The 21,241-nt window shown below is 44.6% G+C and overlaps 2 protein-coding genes across 5 annotated transcripts in view; one reads left to right on the plus strand and one right to left on the minus strand.

Moving 5' to 3' along the window:
• Positions 1-3,130: 3,130 nt before the first annotated feature.
• NECAB3 (N-terminal EF-hand calcium binding protein 3) overlaps positions 3,131-21,241 on the minus strand; it is a 30,891-nt gene continuing 12,780 nt past the window's right edge. Inside the window, exons 6-13 of one of the 4 annotated variants that reach the window (XM_031953857.1) lie at positions 9,161-9,297; positions 8,414-8,541; positions 8,071-8,150; positions 7,231-7,284; positions 5,327-5,436; positions 5,056-5,133; positions 4,636-4,727; positions 3,131-3,939 (exon numbers count right to left, since the gene is read on the minus strand). In XM_031953857.1, the coding sequence (XP_031809717.1) occupies positions 3,914-3,939; positions 4,636-4,727; positions 5,056-5,133; positions 5,327-5,436; positions 7,231-7,284; positions 8,071-8,150; positions 8,414-8,541; positions 9,161-9,297 (705 nt within the window). In that variant the 3' untranslated portion in view covers positions 3,131-3,913. Of the gene's footprint in view, positions 3,940-4,635; positions 4,728-5,055; positions 5,134-5,326; positions 5,440-7,230; positions 7,288-8,070; positions 8,151-8,413; positions 8,542-9,160; positions 9,298-21,241 lie in introns of all 4 variants that reach the window. The other 3 variants (XM_031953856.1, XM_031953855.1, XM_031953854.1) reach the window with 3 other exon arrangements.
• C2H20orf144 (chromosome 2 C20orf144 homolog) lies at positions 19,546-20,703 on the plus strand. The gene is made up of 2 exons (XM_031953858.1): positions 19,546-19,804; positions 20,189-20,703. The coding sequence occupies exons 1-2, from the start codon at positions 19,691-19,693 to the stop codon at positions 20,555-20,557; spliced, it is 483 nt and encodes a 160-aa protein (XP_031809718.1). The 5' UTR covers positions 19,546-19,690; the 3' UTR covers positions 20,558-20,703.

Raw genomic sequence — 21,241 nt, forward strand, 5'->3', positions numbered from 1 at the left:
TTCATGGAACTTATGACTGAATGGGTCAGGGAGTGGGGGGAACAAATAATACAGATCATAATAGAGGGTATCCATGATTTGGTGCAAACTTAAGTTTATAACTATAATTAAGTTAGTAATTTATTAAATCCAGAGACTTTTGGACCACTCTATTATAATAACGTATCACTGTCAAAGCAGAGGTTCCAGAGAGGTCCAAAGTGGGGTAGGGCGTGCAAAGGAAGGTGATTACTTACCAGGGACATCAAGAAAGCCTTTTTTGGATGCAGATGGCCTTTGAGATAGGTAGGAATTCATTCAACAAGCCAAGAGGGAATGATGTGAATAGACCACCAAGTTAGGAGAGCTTGGCGGGGCTGGGCTAGCAGGGAGTAACCCGGTGTGTCTGAAGTAGAGAATATTATATAAAGGGGACTAATAAAGGCCAGAAAGGTAGCATGCTGCCAGGCTATGGAGAGCTTTGAATGCCAAGCAGAGGAGTCTGAATTTTACTCCATGGGCAAGGAAAGCTTTAGGGCAGAGATCTTTGTTTAAGGAGTGTAGTCATCCCATCCTGCTGAACTGATCTTTGGCCAGCATGAAGACAGAAATAGACAACATCTGGATACCTTCTCTTCCTTCTCCCCCCCACATCCTCTCCTTAATTCTCAGGCCTTTTCCTGTCTGTAGGGCTGAAGTTGAGATGAAAACTTACAGATGGTGTGACTTTACATGAGCCAGCAGGGGAATTGTGGCCTGGGTTTCCAAGCCCCACTCAGACCCCTCTCCCTGCATAATCCGAGTTCTGCTGGTGATACAGATGTTCCCTACCTAGGATCTCCAGAGAGCTGGAAGGAACTTCAGAAACCAGATTGAGACACAGGCCCAGAGATGTTGATTCATCCAAGAGCCACACAGGTTCTATATCAGAGGGGAATCCAAACTGAGGTCCAAGTACAAATCTGGGGGTTTTTGTTTTGACAGATTTCCTGCATCTGCAAGATCTGCTCCAGGAATTAACTCTTTCCCCCAGTTCCTTCCACATAGAAAGGAGGGGAAATGGGCTCATTCTGTGGATCTTCCAGCCTGACTTTGCTTCTGATCCTTAATTTTTGTGGGAGGATAAAGGGATCGAGTAGGGAGCTGCTGCCCTGGTTCCAGATGTAAGAACAATAGGAAGCATATGGTCCCCACAGGTTCCATCCCTCCCTGACCCATCCAACCTAGTCCGTTCTTTGGGAAGAAAGGATCCTAAACATAGACAGAGGGAAGACCAAGGAGGCATGGAGTGAGGGCAGCAATAGACCATTCAGGCAGACCTGTGGAGGGAGAGAGGGAAGAAAAGGGGAAAAACAAGCTTCTGGAGCCCTTAATAGCCTATAATAAAATAAAATAAATAAAAGGGTCTGCGTCCTGGGGATTTATCTGAACCCTTGAATCTACATCCTGTTCAGCCTCTCAGGAAAAAATACATTAGAGACCTGAGCAGCCCCAAGGATGAGGAAGAATCTTCGGGAAGAGTCTTTGAGGACTTAGGAACAAAGAGTTCTTGTTTCTTTTGAGCCCAGTGGGCCAGGGCCAAGTTGGAGCATCCCCTAGTGGTCACAGGCACTCATTACAACCAGGAGGTCTTGGAGATTATAACATTTGAAACTGAAAAGGATTTCATCCGGCCTTCACACTGAAGGTCATCTAGTCCCTGTCCTTCGATCTAGTGTCCACAGGACTCCCAAAACAGAGTGGGAGCACCACAAGAAGCCGAACCAGACGGCCTCAAAGGTCCCTTTCAGGTGATCTTCCAAAAGCAAAAAAAAAACTTTGGTTCCAAAGTCTAACAGTCTCCCTCGCCTGCCCAAAGAAGCACCGGGGGTCTACCTCCATGAAGCAGTTCCAGTCCTGCCCAATCAAGCTCTCCCTACCTTTCCGGGATGTCTGGGACTCCCTCTCTGCACACTGAGGCAGCCAGTGCCCTTCATACACATAATGTTCCACCCTCTCAGGGACTTGGTACGGGCTCTAAGCCATACATGGAGTCCTCGCCTCTACCTCTCAAAATCCCCAGCTTCCTTCAAAACTGAGCTCACATGACACCCCCTAGAAGTGTGAGCCACACCGGGCAGTCTCTAGGACCCCTGCCCCAGAAATTTCCTTTTTACCTTGTAAATATTTTGTGGGATTAAATGAGATCATCTTTGCAAAGCTTAAAGCTATGTAAATAATAGCTATTATTGTAGACTTAATCTGAATTTTATCACACCCTCTGCCCCAGTGGAATAGCCTTTTTGAGGGCAAAGACTAACATAAAAGGCAATTAGTAAACACTTACTGAATAAGTCCAACTCCATTTTATAAAGGAGCAAACTGAGGCTCAGAGAGTTAAGGTGACTTTTTTAAGGTCACACAAATAACCTCCGGCACGACCAGGATGCCACCCCAGGTTCTTAGTCTCCAAATACAGCCCTTTTCTGGGCCCTTACTGCTGGGAGTTGAACACCCTCATTGCCAAGATGCTCCCATGGTCTAGCAGGGGTGACAGAACAGGGTTCAGAGCCTGACTTCCAGTTCAGGAATCTCATTCAGCTTTGTGCTGAAGCAGAACTTTTGTCACCATTTTGGACAGAGCATTTTTTAAAATTTGCTCTCCCAGACCCTCTTGTGGATGCTGAGATTTTCTCCCCGCCCACCTAGGAGAGAGAAGGCATTCCCATTAGGAAGTACTCCCTCCGCTCTGTTGGCCCTGGGGCTATCGCCATCCCCATTTCAGGCGCATCCAGTCCCTCACCCACAGCTGCCTCGGGCCCGTTTGTCCCCGGGGGTGGGGGGGTCCGAGCTCTGCAGGTGCACGGCCAGGGTGTGCCCCAGAGCGCGGCCATTCCTCGGAGAGCGCCTGGAGGCGCTGCCCACCCCGGCCCCCCACCAGGCCCAGCCCCAGAGGGGTGACAGAAGCTGCCTCCCCCAGGGACTGGCTGACAAAGCTCCGGCTGGGCTGGAGCCCCGGGGCCGGGAGATTCCACACCAGCCCCTGCCTCTAACCCCCCCCCCTGCAAGCTGGCATTGGGACCCCTACAGAGAATGAACTCAAGATCAGGGGGTGAGGGTGAAAGTGTGCCTCAGTCATGAAGCCTGGAGGAAGAAAAGGAAAGCGATGACCGGAGTGACACAGGAACCTTTATTGCAGGTGAAGTGGGAGCATCACAGGCTCCTCTTCCGTGACTCAAGTCCTCGGTGTTACTGCTACTCATGCAGTCACTTTTATCCTAAAGATAGCTGCATGTGGGTGGTACACGGACATGCAAAGTATATGCAAAATACATGCAAATTAGAGCTCCTCTCCTTCCCATGAGGAGATGGGGCAGAGCCCTTGTTCCTCCCCTCCCCATCACCACTTAACACACACAGATACTTATGCTACACAGCAAGGCCTGTATCCTGACTCCCCAGCAGGCCCAGTATGAGGTGACCCAGTCCCCACCAAGGCCTTCAGTCACCCTTCTAAGCCCAGTGAAATGGTCGTCAAGCAGCCACAGGACCTTAGAAATCATCAGATACAACCCTCCCCCCATTTTACAAACTGGGAAACTGAGGCCCACAGAGAGGAAGAAAGCGACTCAGATTGAGACCCAAGCTGACCCTGCGCTTTCCTCCGCCATGGAGAAGTCCCCCCACCCTATGGGATCTGCCTGTGCATATGGAAACCCACCACCCTCAGCAGCCTGGGGCCTGGGGCACGTGGGATGGGTGTTGGGGGCAGCTTGGAGGAGGGCTTCTGAAAGGCAGCGCGCGGGCTGGGAAACCTCCCTGTGCGGACACCTGGCTCCCCCCACCTCCGGAGCTTTCAAACCACACAGAGCCAAGTCGCTAATCTTGAGTCCTCAGGCTCCTGGGGATAAGCGGCAATGAGGGGCTGAAGAGACCTTCATCCCAAGACCAGGATTCAGTTATTCATGATCCACCATGAAGCTGGAAAAGGAACGTTAGCGTCAGATCCCACCTCACTGAGGGCCCACTTTGTGACAAGCCAAAAAACGCAAGGAAGATGAATGTAGAGTTAGCTTAGAATCAGCCTGGGCAGCATTCTGGGAAAAGAGGGAGCTCCCACCCAGAGAAACGAACCAAAGGGAGCCTGAGATCGGGACATCTGTGACCCTTCCCTCTCCCTCCACCCCAGCACCTCGTCCTTAAGGTCTTGTTGGGTCTAACCACAACCTCTCTCCCAAACTCTTCCCTATCCTCTCCACTCCTTTGGTCTCTTGTCACATCTCTAAGAGCCTTTCCTCTGCTCTCTTTTTTCCCTATTCGGTAATTTTGGGAGACCCCTTAAAGTAAGAGCGTAGGAGGTAGGAGCAGGAGTGGAAGAGACGGGGTCTAGTGCTATCTCCTCTGACTTTGACAATTCCCTCCTCTACGCTCAGTTTCCCTATTACTAAAATGATCTCTCAGATAATCTCTCAGCCCTTTCTATCTCTAAGTTTCTATAAATCTGTAAGAAAATACCAAACTTCGGATGCTGGTATTCAAGGCCCTCTGCCATCTGCTTCCACCCTGCTCCTCTCCTATCTGATTTTACACTATTCCCTTCCGTGTAATGTATGCCCTGGGGATACTGGGTTACATGCAAAGGTCTGGGACTGGGAGTCAGGGAGATGGGGAGCTCACCAGGAAAAAGCATGGTGGTCAAGATCTCTGGGGTCTGCAGGTGGTCAATGAGAACTCTCTGGAAGGCCTTGGAACAGCTTGTCTGGGAGTGACTGCGGGGTATTTAGAAAAAGTAAGGAAGAACACAGGTGGGTGGTTTTCTCTACTCCTGCCAGCCCCCGATTGGACCCCAAACTCTCCACACATGACCCCCAAAAGATGAATCATGGGATCATAAATCTAGAGTCATAAGGAATACCAAAGGACAGCCAGTCCTTCGGAGTCATAGAGGCCCAGTGAGGGTTAGGTCATGCAGACAGCAGGAGGTAGGCCTGGACTCCGGGCCTTGAAAGCCAGAGCCAGCGTTCTTTCCCAAGTGCCTCACTGCTCCAGGGGCATGGAGAAGGTCCCCCTCATCTCCAGCCCCTGAGGGATGCTTACCTCTTCCAGGAGGCTTCATCCTTCCAGAACTCAAACAGAATGAAGCTGGCTCTGTCCCGCAGGTGCTGCACCGACACGCTGGAAGGGACAGAGCATGCATGCACTGGCAGACAAGCGGCCGGACCCCCGGAGGCTGGCCCTTCTGCCATCAACTCTCTGCGGGGCCCGACGCCCCGGCAGCACCACCCCTGGTGGACAGGTACCCTCCCAGCTCAGGCTTCCCCAGACTCTGCCCCCACCACTGCCTCAAGTGGTGCCCCCACACACTCACTGGAGGCAGCTGCTCTGGGCACTTGTAAAATCTGTGTAGCAGCTGAGGGCCCGCTGGAAGTCCTGCAGGGCCTCCCCAGTCACTGAGATCTGCCTCCGCGCCACCAGGATCTGCTGCCAAGAGAGAGAGAAGCGCTGTGGAGAAATGAGCCACTGCCCGAGGGGCCACCTGGTGCCGGGGCCTCTGAGCCTCTGGCAGGAGGCCTGAGCCAACAAGCGGAACACCAGAGCAAAGGTGAGGCGGGGGGAGCACGGGAGAGAGGGGTGGGAGAAAGGATCAGATGTTCCAGCCAGGAAGTGCAGTTCTGCTGGAAGAGAACCCCCCTCCCCTTCCCACAGGGGCTGGGTGCTCTCTAGGAAAGGAACGCCAGGCCAGGGCTGGGTAGATAGCAGGGCCTAACAGTGCAGGTTTACAGGGGAACTCAGAGAACCACATACGGTCTGGACTACCATGGGGAGAAAGTGTGCCCTCTCTTACTCCATTTCTGTGCCCTGAGACTAAGTCCCATTGCCCTAGCCTAGTTATAACTCTTAAGGGAGCCATTCCCTCCTACCTTAGTCAGGAATGAGATAAGGGAGCACAGCCAGTTAAAGAATGCAAGAATGGGAGGCAGTGGCAAAACCCCTGGATTCGGGGGTCAGAAGCATTGGATTTGAGTTTGGCTCTGACATTAACCCTATAATAATAAAAAACTATTTTATTGTTATATATTATATTAATTATATCTAATATAAATAGTATTATCTATAAATTCTATATATTATAGAGACGTTTATATAGCACCCACTTTGTGCCAGGCACTGTGCTAAGCACATTACAATTATTATCTCATCTGATCCTCACAACAATCCTGGGAAGTAGGTGTTATTAATATCCCAGTTTACAGTTGAGGAGACTAAAGAAAACAGAAGTGGAGTGACTTGCTCAGAATCACATAGCTATTGTCTGTCTGGAGTGTATTCTGAGTCCATTCCTGGTGCCCTACCCACTGTTCTTGTTATAATCATAGATTTGTGGCTCGGACCTTGTGTCCAGGAGGGCCCAACAGAAACAGAGGCTTAAAAACAGAGTCTCAGCCTTATTAGGAACAGCCTGAAATGAAGAAGAGTGCCCGCTATAGGGAGGGACCCAAGAAGCAGAAGATCCAGGACACAAGGTTAGTGATCGACTGAAATAGGGGGAAGGAAGGGAATTCTGGTGTGGAAACTTCCTCCACTTGTGCAAATCAGCATCTCATCAAAGACTGAGATTCCAAACCCAGCGCCCCACAATGCCTCAAAGTCCCCGGATGCTGTGGTTATATAGTGGGGCTTTCTATTACTCAGAGTCTTTTTATATCAATTCTTCCATTAGATCCTGATAATAGTCTTTGAAGGAGGATGCTAAAAGAATTATCGTGTATTTTATGTGTTTTTTAAGTGACACACAAGTGGTGATTATTAAAGGTTTAATTATTTGAATGGGCAATCACTTGCCCAGAATCCAACAGAAAGTTAGTGGCAGAGCCAGGACTCCTGATTCAAAGCCCCACAGTGTGAGGGAATCCTCGCTGAAGAGAACATTTGTGGTTATGAATAAGTTGGAGTGGTGGGCCCTTTTGCCCTCCCCCGCTGGGCAGGCTCTCCCTGCCCTCCGGTTGGCGGACCCCCCCACTGAGGGGAGTTGGGTAATGGCATCTGTGGCCTCCCCTCTCTTGAGAGAGAGTCCCTTCCAATTATGTGATTCTGTGAGTCAAGCACGGGAATCCTGAGATGCACTCGTAAGATTCAGATTGGGACATGGGGCTAGCCAGACACGTAACTGTACCGCCTGGCTGAGCGTGGAGCTCCCCCCCGGGCTGCCAGCCTCTCCACGCACCCAGACATGCCATGTGGGACTTGGGAACAGCTCCTTGATGCACTTACTGAGTCAGCTGCTCTGCAGACTACGCCTTCTGTTAAGGGCTCCAGCCGCAGGGTCTGCTGTGGAGAAAGGCAATGGGAAGCAGGGTTGAGTTTGGAAGAGGTGTAGAGATGAAAGGTAGGTAGAGTAGGGAGGTATGGGAAGGAACTGGGGAAGAGAAGATGGGGCTGGGATGGGGGGGGGGAGAGGAGATACATGATAGCTATGTACAAGTACATAGGAGCTTAAGGTCCCCAAATGACAGAATGAGGAGCCAAGGGTAAGTAAGTTGAGGAAGCTGTCAAGAGCCAGAGTTCAAAGCAATAATAAATAAAAATTCATTATTTATTTATTTATTATCATTATTTTTTATTCTGAGGTAATTGGGTTTCAGTGACTTGCCCAGGATCACACAGCCAGGAAGGGTTATGTGTCTGAAGCTGGATTTGAACTTGGGTCCTCCTGGCTTCCGGGCTGGTGCTCTATCCATTGTGGAAATTTTTTTTAATGGATCTCTCCAAAAAGGAAAGGTACTGCCTTGGAAAGTGAATAAATTCTCCTTTACTTGAGATCTTCAAAAAGAGGTAGGATGACTATCCATTTGTGGGATACTGTGAAGAAGGGATTCCTGCCCACCCATCCCAATTTGGGTGCTGAGTCCCTTCTAGTTCTGAGGCTCTGTGAGTCTGGCATGGTGGGCAGCCATCTTTCTGGGACTTCTCTTTGGGACCCCTCCTGGCTTCCTGCCTGCTCTCAGCTGCCCCTGGAACACAGGTAGAGAGGGGCGAGGATGCCTCCCACTCAGCGGAGCAGCACTGGGACCTGTAGGGCCTGGGGCTGAGCTAGACCCGAGGGCCACATACCTTACACTCCAACTGGTCTATGAGCTGCTGTAATCGGTTCACTTGCACCATCCACTGAGTGTCAGACTCCACATAGAGATCTGTGTGTGTCACAGAGACGGAAGAAGGGCTTTGAAATCCTGGGCCCCGATCCCTCCCGGGCAATCTTTCCCCCACCTCCATCGCCACCCCCTGCCCTTTCTTCCCAGCCGGCCCCCTTCGCCATCAGGCTGAAGGGCCAGGGAGGTGACACAGACCTGCTTGTTCTGGCTTAGGACAAGGCCTGAGAGACTTTAAAAGAGAGAAAAGACCGGAGAAAGGAACCTCACCGCTGTGCACTGAGGAAGCGAGGCGGCCCACCCACCTGGGTTCGGGATCCCACAATCTGGGGTGCTCGCAGAGAGGCAGATGCTCCGCATGGCCCGACGCCCAGACCGCCTGCCAGCTCGAGGCCGCCCTGACTCTTCTGCTTTCTGCATGGGCATATCCATCCTGCAGGGAACAGGCTTGAGACCCAGATGTTCGAGGCCACTGCCCCTCCCCAGCCCTGGAGACTGGCTCACAAGCCCAAAGGACCACAGCTGCCAATGCAAGGTGGTTCCCCAGTCTCTGCCACTCCCCAGGTCATCCCTCCTCCCAGCGGGGTGATCCACCTCTCTCTCAGCCCATTGTGATCTCGCTGCCCGACTCTCACCATAAAATCATAAGATTTAGAACAGTTGAAGACCTTAGAGATCAGGCAGTCCAATCCCCTTCATTTTAGGGGTGGGTTTGGGTTGGGTTTTGGGGGATGGGGTTGGAGGCAATTGGGGTTAAGTGTCTTGCCTAGGGTCACACAACTAGTAAGTATCTGAAGCTAAATTTGAACTCAGGTCCTCCTGACTCACTGTCCCCCTTCATTTTAGAGATAAAGAAACGGAGGCACAAAAGGCTTAAGAGCTTTGCCCAGGGTCAAATGAGTAATGAAACTGGAAAACAAACTCGGGGTTCTTTTCATTGGCTCTGGGTCCTCTTCCTTTTCTCCTTTGTCTTTGCTGCCCTCTCAGACTCACTACTTTCCCCAGCACTGCCCAACCCCCATTTCCACACTGGGCCTTCTTCTCATTCTTACCGAGAGCCACCCATCTGTCCCTCAAGTGTGTTTGAGGCTCCCTCCAGGGAGCCCTGCAGGGCCTGCAGCTGATCCACTGTCTCCCGGAGAAGGAATCGCATTACAAATTGGTCCACTTTGGATGCATGGTCATACTCCTGGGGTGGGGGAGGAGAGAGGGGAACATGGCAGTGACCAGGCTCAAGACCCCCCAGAAATCTAGCTAATCACAGGTGTGAGTGTGCATGTGTGCGCGCACACACACACATACACACACACACACACACACACTCTCACTCCCTCTCTTTCTCTCTTCCTTCCCGCCTTCTCTTTTTCTTTCTTCCTCCCTCCTTCCCCCTTCTCCCTCTCTCTCTCTCTCTTTCTCCCTCTCCGTCTCTTTCTCTCTGTCTCTGTCTCTCTCCCCCTCTCTCCCTCTCTCCCTTCCTTCCTCCTTCCTTCTATCTCTCTGTGTGTGTCTCTTTTTCTCTTTCAATCTCTCTCTCTTCCTTCCCCCCTCCTCTCTCTGTCTTTTCCTGTGTGTGTGTGTGTCTCTCTCTCTGTTTCTCTTTCTCTGTGTATTTTTCTCTGTGTCTCTCTGTTTCTCTTTCTCTCTATCTCTCTGTATTTCTCTCTGTCTCTTTTTCTCTTTCTCTCTGTTCTCTCTCTCTCTCCTTGCTTTGTCTCTCTTTTCCTTCCCTCCTCTCTCTTTCTTTCTTCCTTTCTCCTTCCCCCCACCCATACCAATCAGCAGGGTTGCTTCCTGCCTCAGGGCTGAAATAATGTAAAATAACTCACACTTTTATGGTGTTTTGAGATTCGCAAAACTAAATTAGTTAATACAAGTATTATCATCCCCACGGTACAAAGGAGAAAATGCAGTACTGAAGAGAAGGGAATCATGGCTACAAGGGCAGAGTTCATGTTCTGGCTCTGACAGTAGCTATATAATGGTGAGGAAATTATTTAACCTCTCTAAAAGGGGTTGTTGTAAGGAACGCATTTTGTACACTATTAAGTGAGGCATCATTAGGATAAGTTATTAAAACTATCTAATTTAATCCCTCATTTTACAGATGAAGAAACAGGCTCGGGGAAGGAAGAGTGCGCTGGCTAATGTTACACAGCAAACGGCAGAGCCAGGACTTAATTCCAAGTTCCCTGCCTCCAAAGTCACTGCTCTTCCCATTAAACTTCTCTGTCTCTCTGCTAAACTTCAATAGGTGGATTTCTGTGAGTCCCAAGCTAGCCAGGATATTCCTGTGCCAGCAGGATTAGCTCCAACGCCTCAGGCCCCCACGTCACGTGGGGAGCAAAGGGGCACCAGAGAACCTGGGGCAGCTCAGGAACGGGGTGGGACAGAGGGGGCACAGGCCTCTCCCAGCCGGAGGAGGGCCACCCAGCTGGCACTGGGCAGAAGGAGCCATTGAAGCCCACGGGGACCGCCAGTCTCCCTTAGGCTCCTCCTGCTGAGCAGTGAGACAGAGAAGAAGCAGAAGTAGCCCCATAAAAAGGTCAGAGCTGCTGAGAACAGCAGGAGGTCCCGGAAGCTCCAGAAAAGCAGCAGATGAGAAGTTAGATTCTCCCCTCTCCCACCTCCCATCCCCCTAGGAAAGGAGATGCTGGAGGATGGGTGGGAGGGATCGGGAGGGTAGGGAGGAGAGGCAAAGCTAATGATGAGAAAATCTGCAGGGAAAGAGAAGGCAGATGGGCTCACACCCATGATTCTGGGCTGTCTCTCACCAGCTTTCTCTCAAAAATCCCAGAGGCCTCTCTAGTCCCAAGGTGCTCCAGGAAGTATGCTCACCTCCAGCCTCTAAACCTCTGCAATATACCAGTTATCCCTCCTTTGTCTCCCTTCGCCCCACTCCCCCATATCCTCCTCCATCATAGCCTAGAACCTATCTCTAGAACCATAGCCTAGAACATAGACATCTCCCCCTCTCCCATAGTGCTTGAGGTCTCCCTCCCCCATTCATGACTAAAAAAACCTGACTTCCCCACCTTCTCTCTGCCCACAGTTGCAGCCTACGGACCCACCTCTTCCTATATAAGTGCATACTTATACACGTAAACATGCGCTCCCAAGGCAGCCAATCTCCATCTGCACAGGGACACACTTACCCAATTTTTTCCACAGTTATATCAATCTCTCGCCCACAACACACCCCGAATATACCTGCACACACACAGATGTCCCAGATTCACAGCCCCCCAGATATACAAGCACTCGCCATTGCACATACCCCAGACCTTATCTCCCCATCAGCAATCTTGCACATGCACACATATACCTGAACCCCGACTTTATCACCCTATAGTTTCTCTCTCCTCCTCCTCATTGCCAAATCCTATGGGAGAAAATTACCTGCCCTTGTTATATCCTCCCCTCTCACTCCCTTCCCAGCCTACTTTCTGTCCCTCTCCAGGGTTACCCAACAGTATCTCGGTCACCACATCCAACGGGTTTTCCCAGTCCTCATCCTTCTCACCCACCTGCAGCATTCGCCTCTGGACAAATTAGCCCTCTCATTTCTTGGCCATTTCTCTTGGCTAAGGGGTCTCTTGCCTGTCTGGCTGCCGGCTCCTCTGCTGGCTCACCATCCCCCACACACCAAGAGGAGATACCCAGGGCACTGTCCTGAGCCCTCCTCAGTTCTCCCCGGCACTCTCTCTCAGTGATGCCCTTCGCTCCCAGGGGTTCCATGATCGTCTCTGAATAACCAACACTAGATCTCCATATCCAACTCCATCTCTCTCACAACTAACAGCAATATTGAACAAATGTACCAAATGGTGCTGTGCCAATGGCACAGCATCTAAATATTTAAAGGAAAAGTAAATGCATTATGAGGAGAAATAGTAAAACAAATAGCAGGGCACTTCAATTTATGCTTCTCAGACCTAGATAAATCTAATCAAAAAAAAAAAAAAGAAGTGAAGGACCTAAATAGAATTTTGGAAAAGTTGGCTATGAGAGACTGAAATTTCTGAATGAACATATCAAGGAATATACATATTTCACAGCTGTGCATGGCACCTTCACAAACATTAGTCATGTATTAAGACATAAAAACCTGACACATCCAAGGAAACAATAATCTTAAAGACATTTTTACAATGCATTTTCACAATGCAATAAAAACTTTTCAGTAAACTGACATTGAAATTAATTGAAGACTAAATAACAATCCCAAGAATGAGTGAGCCAAAGAACAAATGATAGAAATAATCGTTACCTTAAAGATAATGATAACGATAACACAAGATATCAAAATTTAGGGTATGTAGTCAAATGTGTTCTTAGCAGAAATTTTATATCTCTCGAGACTTTTATTAATAAACAAGAGAGCAAATTAATAAATTGGGCATGCAACTAAATAAACCAAAAACCCCCAACAAATTAAAAACTCCCAACTAGCTACCAAAATATAAATCCTATCAATCAAAAAAGAGATCACAAAATTGAAAACAACCCAACAAACTAGTAAGCAAAATCAGGAGCTTTTTTAGATCAATAAAACAGATAAACCATTAGTTAACTTGATTTTTAGAAAGAAAAAAGAAATAAGAAATTCAAAATATCAGTATCAAAAATAAAAAGGGTAAATTCACAACCAATAAAGAAGAAATTTAAAAAAAAGTATTAGGAACAATTTCATCCAATTATATGCCAACAAAATTGGCAACATAAATGAAATAAAATAATATTTTAAAAATAGAAAACTTAATTAACCCAATTTGAAACAAAAAAAATGTAATCAGTTGTAATCAAACTCCCAAAGGAAAAAAAGAAAAGGTCAGATGATTAACAAGCAAATTTTCTCACATTTTGAGAGAATACTTCATCCCAATATTTTATAAGCTGTTAACGATAGGAAAAGAAGGAATTCTACCAAATGTTTTCCATGACAAAAAATAAGATCATTTGATTGTAAACTCCTTGAGAGCAAGGGTTTGTTTTTTGCATCCCCAGCTTTTGTCACTGTACCTGGCCATATGTGGTGCCTTAGCATAGTGTCTAGCCCTAAATGTTTATTGAGATACCCAAATCCAGGAAGAGTCTAACCAGGAAAAAAAAACAAAAAACTAAAAACTAATCTCCCTAACAAATATTGATACAAATTTTTAAAATTAAATTTTAGTATGAAGACAACAGCAATATATCACAAAGTTGTTATGCAATGAATAGGCCAGAATTATAACATGATGCGAGGCTGGTTCAATACTAGAAAAACTATAAACACAATATGATAATATGATAATTTTTATTTAAAAAGAAACTTGGAAAAATGGAAAGCAGTCTGGAAGAGAATAAATGCAGATTAATATCTCCTATATATCAAGAGAAGCTACAAATGGGTACATGACTTAGACATGAAGAGTGACATTAAATAAATTAAACAAAAAGAAGAAATTATCTGTCAGATCTACGGATGGGGGAAGAATTCATGACCAAACAAAACAAAGAAAGGGTCCCACAAGATAAAATGGACAATTCTGATTGCACAATTTTTAAAAAATGTTACACAAAATCAATGAAGCAAAAATTAGAAAAAGAAGCAAAGAAATGGAGAAAATCTTTGCAAAAAGCTTCTCGATGAAATTCTTATTTCTGAGATGTATAGGGAATTTCAGATTTATAAGAATAAGAGTCATTCTTCAATTAATAAGTGGTCAAAGAATATAAATAGGCATTTTCAGAAGAAAAAACCTAAATTATCAATAGCTGAATAAAAAAAAGGTGCTCTAAATCACTGATCATTAGGAAGATGCAAATTAAAATGACTCAAATTATATCTCATATCCATCAGATTGGAAAAGTCGATCAAAAAAAGGTTAATGAAAGGTACACTGTAGAATGATGACTAAAAAAAGTTATTAAGTTATAAGAAATGACAAAATGAATGGGAAGAACTGGGAAGACTTGCATAAAATGATGCAAAGTGAAGTGAGCAGAAACAGGAAAATAATTTATACTTTAACAACAATATTATAAAGGCAATATTACATTATTTCTTTGAAAGATTAGGAACATTGTTCAACCTAATGACCAACCATAAATCCAGAGGATTCATCATGAAACAGACTACTCATCTCCTGATAGAGAGATGAAACTCAGAGAATAGATGGAGACATATTAACGCACATTTCAATAAATCTAAACCATCAAAATCTCTACATGCCCTGAAATACACTTAAAACTTACCCACATAATTCAAGTCAATCAGCATTTATTAAGTACCTATTGTAAGCCAGGCATTGGACTAAATATTAAGGATATAAAGACAAAAAAAAAATAATAACCGTAAGGAAGGGACCTTGGAGACTATCAAGTCCAATTCTCTCAGTTTACAGATGAGGAAGCAGCAGCAGCAAAGTCAAGTCAGAAAACTATTAAATATTGAAGGGAGAATATGAACTCAGGTCTTCCAGACTCAAAGACTAACACCTTATCCACAATGCCAACTAAGTAATTGTCCTTGCCTTCAAGGAACTTATTGGGACAAGCCCTGTGATTCTCTTAACATATCCATACACATTTCCACTATCTCCACAAATACTGAATCTGCCTACTTAAAAACAAAAGTACCCCTCTCTCTCTCTCTTTCTCTCTCTCTCAGAAACATGCAACCCTACTCTCTCCTACATACACACATAAAGTTCTCAGTCATGGCCTTGTCCATAGATGCCCAATTGATATTTAGATGAATATAATGGAATATTATTTCACAGTATATGGCTAAAAATAGGCCTATTAGGATTTGTATAACTAAGATAAGAAAATAGGACAACTAAGTAGAGCACTGGATAGAGCACCTGGCCTGGAGGCAGGAAGACCTGAGTTCAAACTCAGCCTCAGACACTAGCTGGGTGACCTTGGACAAATCTCTTAGCCCTACCTGCCTCAGTTTTCTCATATGTAAAATGACCTGGAAAAGAAGATGGCAAAACATTCCAGTATCTCTGCCAAGAAAATTCTAAATGGGATTATGAAGAATCAAACAAGACTAAAACAAGTTACAACAAAAAGAAATGATGAATTGGAAGAATTCAGAGAGACAGATTCTTACAAACTGATACAGAACAAACATGAGCAGAACCAAGAAAACTATATAAGAAGACAACCAAAAAAAAAAAAAATAAGTGAAAAGATCTTATAGGAACTTATTTTCACCTTTTCTGTTGTTGTTTTCTTGCTCTTTGTTTTCTCTCACTTTTTTATCTGATTTTTCTTGTGTAACATGATAAATGTGGAAATATATATTGTACATGTTTCACATATATTGGATTATTTGCTGTCTAGGGGAAGAGAAAAGGGAAGGGAGGGAGAAAAATTTGGAATACAAGGTTTTGCAAGGATGAATATTGTAAACTATCTTTGCACATATTTCAAAAAAAAGTTATTATTTTAAAATAAATAATAAATATATTCCCCCTTTAAAAATAAAATAAAATAAAGATGCTTCAAATAATGGAAAAACCAATGTTTTCCCTGAGAATGCATTATAGACCCACACATTTAGAGCTAGAAGGGATCTTAGAGACTAAGTATAATAAAAATTTGTTTCCTCAAGTACTGCATACATTATTAGACATGGTTCCTGAATTGATGTTTTAGCATAATTGTTTTTCTTTGTCACAAGGGAGAGCTCAGTCTCCATTCTTCTCCATGTTACACTTCTAACACTTTGGACTTTCTCTACCAAGCCTTTCTCAATCAAGTCTTACCCTTCCCACCTTTGTTTTTCAGCTCCTTTTTCTGTATTTCTTTTCCTCATTAGAATGCAAATTCCTTGACAGCAGGAGCTATCTTTCTTTCAGCATGTATTAGTAATCTAAGAGCTTAGTCCAGTGCCTAACACATTGTTAGCACTTAATAAATGCTGCCTGACTTACTTGAGCCTGAAGAAAGAGACTGAAATGAAAGAACTGTGGTATTGTAAAGCAAAAAGGCATAAAGAAAATGTATTTTAACTAGTTCAAATAATTAATAACTTTGGCAAAGTTTCAGGATGTATCAGCATTTCTATATATTGCCAACAAAGTCCAACAGCAAGAGATAGAAAGAGAAATTTCATTTAAAATAACAACTGCAGAAAACATGAAATACTTGGGAATCTACCTACTAAGACTAATCCAGAAACTATTTGAACACAATTACAAAACACTTTTCAACCAAATAAAGTTGGATCTAAATTATTGGAAAAATATTCATTGCTCACAAGTAGGATGAACTGATATTATAAAAATGACAATTCTACCTAAATTTATTTACTTATTCAATGCCATGACAATAAAAATACCAAAAAAAAATTTTTATGGCGGTAGAAAAAAAAAATTCATGTGGAGGAAGAAAAAGTCAAGAATATTAATGGAATCAATGAAAAAAATTTTAAAAAGTAACCCAGGAGTATCAGATGGTATTCTGTATTACAAAGTGGTAATCATAAAACAAGATGGTGGAGCAGCTAGGTAGCACAGTAGATGGAGCACCTGAAGTCAGGAGGGCCTGAGTTCAAATCTGCTCTCAGACACTTAACACTTCCTCGCTGTGTGACCCTGAAAGTCACTTAACCCCAATTGCCTCAGCAAAACAAAACAAAACAAAAAATAACCCAAGATGGTACTGACTAAGAAATAGAGTGACAGATCAGTGGAAATTCAGATCTAAATTCTGATCAAAAGGGAAGAAATATGAGATTAAGTACACAATACACAGTAGTAAATGACCACATCTATTATTTAATAAACCCAAAGGTCCAAGTTTTAAGGGTAAGAGCTCAATATTTGATAAAATTGTTGGGAAACCTGGCAAAAATTAGGTACAGATCAACATCTCACACTGTATACCAAAATAAAGTCAAAATGGATGTTTCTTAGAAATAAAGGGTGATATTCTCAAATTGACTAAAATGATAGTAAAAGATAATGATAAATATTGGAGGGAATGTGGGAAAACTGGGACACTAATGCATTGTTGGTGGAGTTGTGAAATGATCCAATCATTCTGGAAAGCCATTTGGAACTCTTCCCTAAGGGCTATAAAAATGCATACCCTTTGATCCAGCAGTGTCTCTACCAAGTATATATCCCAAAGAGGTCATAAAAAAATTTACAGCAGACCTTTTTCTATGCTAATAGCTTTTTTATTTTTCAAAATACAGGCAAAGATAATTTTCAACATTCACCCCTGAAGAACCTTGGGTTCCAAATTTTTCTTCTTCTGCTTCCTCTCCCCCCTTCTATAGACATCAAGTAATCCTATATAAGTTAAACATGTACAATTCTGCTAAACACAGTTCCACATTTATCATGCTGCACAAGAAAATTCAGATCAAAAGGGAAGAAATATGAGAGAAAAAAAAAAGCAAGCAAACAACAAAAAAGTGAAAATACTATGTGGTGATTCACATTCATTCCCAATAGTCCTTTCTCTGGATGCAGATGACTCCCTCACAAATCTATTGGAATTGGCCTGAATCACCTCACTGTTGAAGAGAGCCACATCCAACAGAGCTAATCATCACATAATATTTTTGTTGCTGTATATAATGATGTTCTCATAGTTCTATTCACTTTACTTAGCATCAGTTCATGTAAATTTCTCCAGGCCTTTCTGAAATCATCCTGCTGATCGTTTCTTATAGAATAATAATAATATTCAATTACATTCACATATCATAACTTATTCAGTCATTCTCCAACAGATGGGCATCCATCCAGTTTCTAGTTCCCTGACACTACAAAAAGGGCTGTGTGGAAATATGTTTAGAAGAATTACATATGCTTAACCTATATCAGATTGCTTTGCTCTCTTGGGGAAGGGGATGGTGGGGAGGAAGGGAGAAAAATTTGGAATACAAAATTTCTCAAAGTTGTTGAAAACTATCTTTGCATGTATTTGGAAAAATAAAATACTCAAGAAAGAAAGGATGATAATATAAGCAAATTGGTAAAGCATGAAAAAATGTTGAATCTATGGATAAGAGAAGAATTTATGACCAAAAACATATAGAGAACATTAAGGGATGTAAAATAAATAATTTTATTACATTAAAAAGGTTTTACACAAATAAAACCAATGTAATGTATCCACAATTAGAAAGAAAGTAGAAAACTTGAAGGATTTTTTTTTTGCATTTCTTTGATAAAGTTCTCAGTTCTCAAATATAGAGAGAACAGAAGCAAATTTATAAGAATGAGTCATTCTCCAATTAATAAGTGATTAAAGGATAAGAACAAGCAATTTTCAAAAGAATCAAATCTATCAAAGATATCAAATCAAGTTGTCGTATAAAAAATGCTCTCAGTCACTATCGATTAGGAAATGAACAACTCTGAGGTACCTTCTCATATCTATCAGTTTGACTAATACAATAGGAAAAGAAAATTACAAATGTCGGAGGGAAGGTGGGAAAATTGGCACTCTAATACACTGGTGGTAGAATTATGAACTAATTCAATCATTCTGAAGAACAATTTGGAACTATGCCCAAAGGACTACAAAACTGTCCTTTGACCCAGTGATATGACTACTATATATCCTAAGGAGATATTTTTTTAAAAGAAAAAGCACCTTCCTGTACAAAAAATACTTATATCAGCTCTTTTTGTGGTGACAAAGAATTCAAAATTAAGGGAATGCCCATCAATTAATGAATGACTGAACAAGTTATATGATTGTGATGGAACATTGCTGTGTTATAAGAAAAAGGCAAGAAGATGCTTTTCAGAAAAACCAGAAAAGACATACATAAACTTATGCAAAGTAAAGTGAGCAGAACCAGGAAAAGGTTGTACATAGTAACAGCAATATGGTAATAACAATGATCAACTATGAAAGACTTAGCTATTCTCAGCAATGCAATTCTCTGAGACAGTTCCATAGGCCTCATGATACATCCATATCCAGAAAGAGATAGTTCAAAGTTTATCAATTTGAATCTAAATTGAAGCATTTTTTTAACTAACTTTATTTTTCTCAAGGGTTTTTTGTCTGTTTTCTTCCACAATGTGACTAATAGGGAAATATGTTTTATATGACTATACATATATAGATAGTTTAAATAAAATTGCTTGACTTCTCAATGAGTGGGGAGAGGAGGGAGGGAAATAATTTGGAAATCAACATTTTTTTAAAAAGAATGCTAAAAATCGTTTGTATGTAATTGGACAAAAATAAAATACATTTTAAAAAAAATAGCCTGAACATCAGAAGAAAACTTAGACATCATCTAATACAATACTATCATTTTACAGAAGAGAAATGGAGATTTGGAAAAAGAGATTTGCCAAGGATCATATAGTGATACAGCTAGGAAAAGAGCCTGAGCCTTTCTGAGTCTCCATGCTGGAAGAAAAGACAAGCGAAGAACTCTAGAACTCTAGAGGGTCCTGATGAGGTCGTGGACAATGAGGTCACAATATCCCCTCCTCAGGATGTTGGAGGAAGAATGCAGAGGGCAGCCCAGAGGGCAAGGAGAGGCTCAGGATGGGACCGGGACCTTAATGTGAGCTGATAGGGAGCTGCACCCATAGCTGCTATCCACCATGGGTAACTACAACTCTCACAAGAAAACCAAGGTTCCCAAGAAGAAACTAAAGAAGAAACCTCCAGACAAGGAGAAGGCCAAGAAGAAGCCCTTCTTTGGCCGCTCGAAGAGTGTGAGTGTCCGGGAGAGTCCCAGCCCAGTGACCCACCGGGGGAGGCTAGCGGACCTGTCTAGCTCTTGATTCCTGGCTCCTTTCCAAGCCTGGCCTAAAGATGAAATGTTGTGCTTTGAGCCCATCCCCTGGGAAGGACACAGGGGGCCCACAGTCCGCCCCCATGGATGGTCCCTTCACCTCCCATCCCAGGGCCAGGGTGTTCCTCCCTGCCCAGGGAGGAAGAGAAAAGAAGTCTTAGGAACACCCAAAAACCAGTCACATGAAGCCCTAGGTCCTTTTGGGTTCCAGCCCTCAGTTTTTTCCATCTGCAAAATAGGAAGGGGACCCGGCCTCTGGTGGAGGCAAGAAAGTTTCACCAGCTTTCCTTCTCCTTCTCCACAGCCCAAGATTGTGCTGCTCCTGCCCTTGAACAAGAGGAACCAGCTGGCAGAGACCACCGTGCCCCTTAGATCCCAGTGGGCCGGAAGACCCCAGGATGAGGCCGGAGCAGCACCCGCAGACTGCTCGCTGAAAGGCGCAGGCGATGGGACAGGCCCCCGGGCGGACTCTCGGGCGCGGGAGATGAAGAAGATTTTGGTCTTCCTGCTCCTGCTGGATGCCCGTCTGCAGGATGAATGGTGGAAAGCGGACAGCGGTTCCAAGAGTGCCCAGGCCTGGCAGCACCTCCACAGCCGGCTGCTAGCTGAGAACGAGGCTGAGGACCAGCCGCAACCGCAGAAGCGCTGGCACCAGGCCCGCTGCCAGAACTGAGCCCGGGCAGGGCAGGCAGGACAATAAAGATCATGGAGCATTCAACTGGCTGGCCCAAGCTGGTATGTCCCTGAGCTGGCTCTAGGGCACTCCCCCCAATGTAGGGTCTGTGGCAATAAAAGCACGGCAACAGGAGGGGGGGACAAGCAGTGACTGCCACCCCTTTCTCTCTCCCCTCCTTCCCTACCCCCAGGGTTAGAGCAAGAGAGGGGGATCAAGGCAGAGAGCCTGGAAATCTCAGGATCACAGACCTAAAGCTTAAAGGACCATGACTAAAGATAAGCTGAGGTCTCTTGGGGTCTCTGACCCCTGGCACAGGGCGTAGTGAATGGATGCAACTGAAATAGAAGCCTCTTCTGACTGAACCAACACCACCAAACATGGTGTCTGCCCTACCCACCGGCTTCATTTCTCCCCCACTACACTGATACTCTCCTTCTCCACAGAGACTCCCAAATCCCTATCTCAAGCCCTGTTTGTTCTCCCAAGCTTCAGTCTACATCTCCACCTCCCTGCAGGGCATCTCCACCTACATGTGCTACATACATCTCAGACTAAAGAGGTACAAGACCAAAATTTTTATTGTTTCCTACAAGGAGGGGAAAAAACCCTACCTGACTATTCTGTCAATGGCACCGCCATTCTCTGGGTCAGCCAGGCTGGAAACCTTTAGCTTTCCCCTCT

Source organism: Sarcophilus harrisii, chromosome 2, assembly GCF_902635505.1.
Source record: "Sarcophilus harrisii chromosome 2, mSarHar1.11, whole genome shotgun sequence".
NCBI lineage: Eukaryota > Metazoa > Chordata > Mammalia > Dasyuromorphia > Dasyuridae > Sarcophilus > Sarcophilus harrisii.